General features: G+C 34.1%; 1 protein-coding gene across 1 annotated transcript in view; it reads right to left on the reverse strand.

Annotated features, from left to right (window-relative positions):
- Window positions 1-1,986: 1,986 nt before the first annotated feature.
- Window positions 1,987-6,558, reverse strand: part of TBCA (tubulin folding cofactor A) — a 32,889-nt gene continuing 28,317 nt past the window's right edge. The window contains exons 2-4 of the mRNA XM_026717781.2: window positions 4,979-5,084; window positions 3,364-3,450; window positions 1,987-2,291 (exon numbers count right to left, since the gene is read on the reverse strand). Coding sequence (XP_026573566.1) covers window positions 2,211-2,291; window positions 3,364-3,450; window positions 4,979-5,084 — 274 coding nt within the window. The 3' untranslated portion in view covers window positions 1,987-2,210. The remainder of the gene's footprint in view (window positions 2,292-3,363; window positions 3,451-4,978; window positions 5,085-6,558) is intronic.

The raw sequence follows: 6,558 nt of genomic DNA on the forward strand, positions 1-6,558 counted from the left end.
GGTGAAATTATCTCCTAGATAAGTTTGCCCTATTGAATACATACCATTTTATTTATTTTTTCCATATGTTTATTGTTAAAATACTGAAACACAAAATAAGTAGAAAAAACAAATATTAAAATACAAAGAATGTTTAAAAGAAAACCAATTACATTTGTATTAAAAATACATAGTAAAACAACAAAAAGTAATTTATGTTTTATTGATATACCTTCCATTTCCCTCCCATTTGTATACCCGTCGCCTAACCATATTTGAACTTTGCATCAATCATTAGTAGTTGTTGAGTCCTGAGAAGCGTATTTCCTATCTAAATTTGTCTTTCACTTTGATATACTGTAAATAAGGGAGGCCATTTCTACTTGAATTTAAACTTTTATTGCAATATGTCAATTTTGTCATTGCAACATATTCTCCAATCTTAGTTTTTCAGTCCAATATTATGGGCAAGCAAGCAATACTGTTTCAACATAATTTGAGACTATAACTATAATTATGTTATCCACAATACTCAAATCCTCTGCTGATGCTATTCAAAGCATGATAGCCTGCTGAAAAAACTGACTGTACTTGATACTAATATATGCAGGAAGCAAACCCTTTGTATGTACAATTATATATCTGCTCTTTCAACATGATCTAGGATGCTAATAATGCAGGATTCTAACCAACAAGGAAGTCAATGTAAAAGGCTTTTTTGCAACAGGGGTTAAGATGATATAAAAGGTGTTAAGATGATATAAAAGGAAGTTATTTGGGGCACTCTGGAGAATGGCAACTGAATGAATTTATATTAATAGAACTCTCAGTTTTAAGATATTTGAATATTCATTTAAATTCTGAACATCAGAATTTTGCAGAGAAACAAAACAATTTTAATCTTCTGTTGGCATACAAATCTCTACAATATACATGGGAGAAATATAGTAATGTCTGAGTTCCACAATGAAGTATTTGCCAATACCATTCATCATATGTCTTCAACCCAATCGTCATAATCCTACTATAGTTGTTTTTTTTTCTTTTTTCTTTTTTTAAAGTGATCTTTTGGACAAACAGCAATTACATTTGGAGAAATCATTAGAATCATTAGAATGCACTTGTGCTTGTGCAAAGTTATTTAAAAGATTTCTGTTCCTCCTTATTAGAGAAACTTGACATCCTAGTACTTGGAGTACTGTAATACTTACGGCAAGCCATTGAAAAAAAATGAGCATGTTGTTTGTGGCACAAAAGGAGAAATATATCGGTTGTGAAATCCTTTGGAGGCTGCTCAAGTGTGTAGAACAGCAGTATAAAAGTCCAATACATGCAAGCACACATATTTTCACAACTGCAGTAATTGCTGAGAAGAAACGTTAATCTCCCCTCACTCATGCTTTGAATCAAACTTTCTATAGGTAGTCCTCAACTTACAACCACAATTGAGCCCAAAATTTATGTTGCTAAGTGAGAAATTTGTTGAGTTTTGCCCCATTTTACTTTTCTCACCACATTTGCTAAGTGAATCAACTGCAGTTCTTAAATTAGTAACAGAGTTGTTAAGTGAATTTGGTTTCCCCATTGATTTTGTTTGTCAGAAGGTAGCAAAAGGGGATCCCATGACCCTGGGACACAGCAAGTGTCATATAAAGGAGTCAGTTGCCAAGCATCCAAATGTAAATCACATGGCCATGGGGGATGCTGCAACGTCCACAACTGTGAAAAATGGTCATAAGTCACTTTGTTCGTGCTGTTGTGACTTTGAACTGTTGTAAGTCGAGGACTACCTGTATTTCTTGCTACTAGTTACACTGAGGGAAAGCACTGATGCATGTTGCCCATCATTGGCTTCACTGGATAAAAGCCTTGGATTCTGGATATTAGTAAATTCCTGAAAATTATGTGCAAATGAGAATCAGAAACAGTACCCATGATTTGGGGGAGAGAATGCAGGATTCAATCCTGGCTATATTATTTATGCTAAAAATAATTAGAAAAATGCTCTTTTGTTTTGATTTTAAATTTTTATTTTACCTCATATGATTATACAATGCTGCCCTCAAAAAATTAAATAAAAAGAACGAAATACTTTGTAATGGCATAAGATACAATTTTAGTACACTATCATTCTTATTACTACTAGAACAAATATACAGCAATGACCAAACTATAAAAAATAGCAACGGACCCAACATTGAAGCATATCCATTACGTAGTGAAAAATCAGTCTAGGCTTCTAACTTTATTGATCCCAGTACTGATTGTGCATCTTTATATTCTTCAGTTTCTTCCAACTCTTTTTCATTTTCCTGAAAATAAATAAAAACTTCTAAATATTTTCAAAAATATGCCTCCAATCTTTAGAAACATATAATGCTGAAATAGTTGTTGTTAGTACTAGTGGCATTAGGAATAATAAACAATGGGATCATAGAACTATTTGGCTAGGACAAGTTACGTGGACTTTGTCATAGTTAATTTAAAATAATACTGTCTGGTAATTTCAGACAGTGTTCCACAAAACTCCATCTTTAAATTGGAAAGACTTATCTGGAGATTTAAATCCAATTGTAAGAAGGCAAAAATGAAATCCTTTTTCACATGAAATATGTGGAATTTAAAACTGCCACAAGATGATGCCAATCAGTCTAATACACCTAAAACAAGATTAGATACCATTAAGGACTATATTAACTGTGATGACAGTGCCTCCTGAACAAGAGCCAAACATATCTATGAACATCAATTTTTGGGAAAAGCAGCAGGAAAAAGCAATTATATCCTACATGAAGGTTTCCCAAAGGTATTTGTGATGGAATGTGCACCTGAAGAAGCACTGGCGGGGGGGGGAGGGGGGGAGAGGGATTACCAGAGAGAGGCCCGGATTAAGAGACTACACAGTCCCAAACTGGATGGGGGATAGGAAAAGAGATTCAGATTAGCCCCACCCTAGAATCAGGATACTCGTGTTTCCCCAAGATCTAAGACCAGGTCTTATATAAATTTTTGCTCCAAAAGATGCATTAGGGCTTATTTTCCAGTTAGGTCTTATTTTTGGGGAAATACAGTACAGTACAGCATCCATCTTGGTTGATGATCTTAACTGGAGCTTATTTTGGGGGTAGGGTTTAAATTACAAGCATCCTGAAAAATCATGCTAGGGCTTATTTTCCAATTGGGACTTATTTTCAGGGTAACGGGATGGTGAACCTTTTGAGCACCGAGTGCCCAAATCGGAACATGCATGCACTGGAAACCCAAAGACCAGCTGGCTGATGCCATTTTTGGGTCGTTCTGGCTATTTTGGGGCTGTTTTTTGGGTCATTTCCAGGCTGTTTTTCAGCTGGCAGTCCTATATAAAAATTCTTCCTCCATACTTACTAATAGTTGAACAAGGTCAGAATGTGCAGCTTCTAGTCGGCGTTGGCAATCAGGAATCATCATTCGAGATTCTTGCAAAATCTCGGTCTAAAAAGTGAAAGTAGTTCTTCAAATAAGAGATAACTTTTACACTGATGTATATATTCATACGCATAAACTGAATTTTATTAAATAAAGAGTATTCAATATAACTTCTATATTCAAGCAAAAATGATTAGAAAGCTTTCTATAAAATAGTTATTTAAAATACTATTTGATATAAACTATTTCCCCTGCGGTTAGAAACAGCTTCATCCAAAATGGGATCAGCTGGTTATATAAATATCTCTTACATCTTTTGGGTAATAAATAAAAACAGTGTTCAGATAATACCACACAGAGATAATTACTGCATGAAAAAAGTTATTGAGTTATTGATCACATTGGATGCTCACTGCAGGAGGTTCTGACTGAGAAAAAGGTAAAGAAAAATGAAAAGCAAAGACCCGCAGGCTCATATTTTTGATGCTTATCATGCATAAAAAAGTTATTACTCATCCTTGGGTTTTGTTTTAGGAGAAAGATTATTCTCACCATGCTTTTTGTGAGAAATTACTGATTTGGCACCCAATGCATTTGAACATCTTGTATACATCTCCAGAAAACAATGTTGTAATTGTCCACACCATCCTTTTTTAAAAAATGGAATATTTTCAGCTCTCAAAATTTATCAACTAAAAAGATCTATAAAAGAAGATTTGCCTATACCATAGCTACAAATGAAAATCAATTAGTAAATCTACTAAGCATGAAGATTCCAACAGAAACAGTAATTTACAGAACTATAAATAGGGTTCAGTATACATGACTGTATACAGCTGTGAAAGATTCCTAGATAAAGTTGGCATATAGATAACTTAACATATTTCACTTATTGCGGCGTTCAGAGTGGACTAAGGAATATCCAATGATATATTCCAATTATAGAAATTCTAACTTGGAATTTTCATTGTTGCTTTTCCCTTCCTATAGACCACTATTGGTAAGAACAATTCCTTATTATACATATTAGCTACTGGACTACAGCTAGTTCTTAATAGATAAGTAACTGTTTAGTAACAGTTCAATGGTACGAAGCACTGAAAAAGTAACGTCATGACCCATCCTTGCACTTATGACTGTCACAGTGTTGCCATGGTCACAATGCTGAGGTGATCACCATTTGTATATATCACAACTGGCTTCTGACAAGCACTTAATGAAGAAACCAGAAGTAAAATTGCAAAGCAGAGTCATATGATGTTTTGCTTAACCGCAGGTGATTTAGTTAATGACCATCATGGAATGAAATTGTAAGCTTGTTAAGATCATGTAATGTTTCACTTAAGAAGCATGTTGCTTAGTGACAGACCTGCAGCTCCCAATTGTGGTTGTTAAACAACTGTATTCAAATTACAACATAATTTGGGGCCCATGACTGTCTCAGAAATGACATTTGGGAAAGTAGTGGCTGCTTCAGTGCTGCTGTGGTCATGTGATCTTCATTTTCAATAGTGCCAGTTTCCCAGTGGGTGGGTCTCACAAATACCTTCCTCCCTTCCTCACCCAGAAGTATCCACTCACTCATGAACCTTACCTGCTTTTTAATTGCATAGTTATCTCCATCTTCAGCTTTCATCTTTTCAATCTTTTCTTCTTGTTGTTTTGCTTCTTTTTCATACATAACCTTTTCTTTTGCCAAGCTGCACACAAAAAGTATAATTTGTTTAAATTATAAATACACACAAATTTTTCCTATCTGAAAAGTTTCAAGACATAAAATGTCCATATATTACAACTACTCTAGGGTACCACTAACTTTATTTTCAAATATGTTATTATTATGATGCATTCTGACTGTCCTGGAGAATAACTAGATGTACATCTAATAAATAAGGAATCCATCCATTAGAATAAAAATAAAATTCATGTACAACCTAGCAGACAATTTATTGAAGTTGCTAAAAATACCATACAGAAAAAATGTAAGAGCAACTTCTTTTTAAACACTGGTTATTTACTTTGTTTATTGTTTGTTCATGCATAATCACTTTGATTTTGATGGTCCTATAAATCTGTTAAATAGACATCAAAATTCATATTCTGGTTGTTCAGAACAAAAATAGTCTAACTCTGAATTACATTAGTATAAGTATTGTTTCAGTTCTATTTTTCTACCAATGTCAATATAGATTATCATGTTGCAAAGTCCAATATACTTTTGAAGACACTAAGTTTAGAATACAGGTTAAAACATCAGATTAGAAACTGGGAGATCATGAGTTCTAGTTCTGTTTTAGGCGCAAAGGCAGCTGGGTGTCCTTGGGCTAACCATTTTCTCTCAGCCCTAGGAAGCAGCCAATGGCAAGCCACTTCTGGAAAACCTTGCCAACAGGGACTTGTCCAGGTGGTTTCTGAAAACGGGATTCAATTGACTGGCAGGAAGAAAAGACCTTTTGAAACTCTTCTTGGAAGAAAAATGTCCATATACATTCCAAAAATATAAAGTATGCAGCACCCTCTATTCCAAAAAGGTTTAAATTTGATTTGCCTACTTGAATGTCTGAATGAAGATAAATCAATTGAAAATAAATCAGTTGAACAAAACGCCTCATGGTCAGTATAAAATAAAACTGAATGGTTGGGATTTGATATATTCTAGAAACATGTTATAGGTTCCCTTGAAAGAAGAAATGACTGGATAAGCTTTCTGATCTGATATTGATCCTGGATTTCCCAGATGATGACAGCAAGAATCCTGCAGAACAATTACTTTTAGTGTCACCTCCAACCATTCCTTAGCTAGCTAACCTTAGCTAGCATCCATGTATTATTTATGTAATAACTAAACAATTGAAATGTATTTTTAGAACAGTTCTTAAATAAAATCAGAAATGCAAAATATGGCACCTATGCTACCGATTCAGAATATGATGAATCCATCATCAAAAGAGAAGATCTACATTGAATCCTTGATAAAAATGCTTTCTAGATTAAAGCAAAAATGTGTTAGTTTAATTTTTGCAGCTCCAAACTAGCTTAGGGTCTTGGCTGGTGAAAAAACCTCCTGTTTCATTTATACTTAACTATACAGTTGAATAAATACCATGGAACTAGTTTCTGCCTTTTAAAATAATTTCTTCAGGAACTATGAAACAAAACTTTTCCATACTACAG

Source organism: Pseudonaja textilis, chromosome 2 (genome assembly GCF_049901715.1).
Source record: "Pseudonaja textilis isolate UNSWEBS1 chromosome 2, rPseTex1.2, whole genome shotgun sequence".
NCBI classification, from domain to species: Eukaryota; Metazoa; Chordata; class Lepidosauria; order Squamata; family Elapidae; genus Pseudonaja; species Pseudonaja textilis.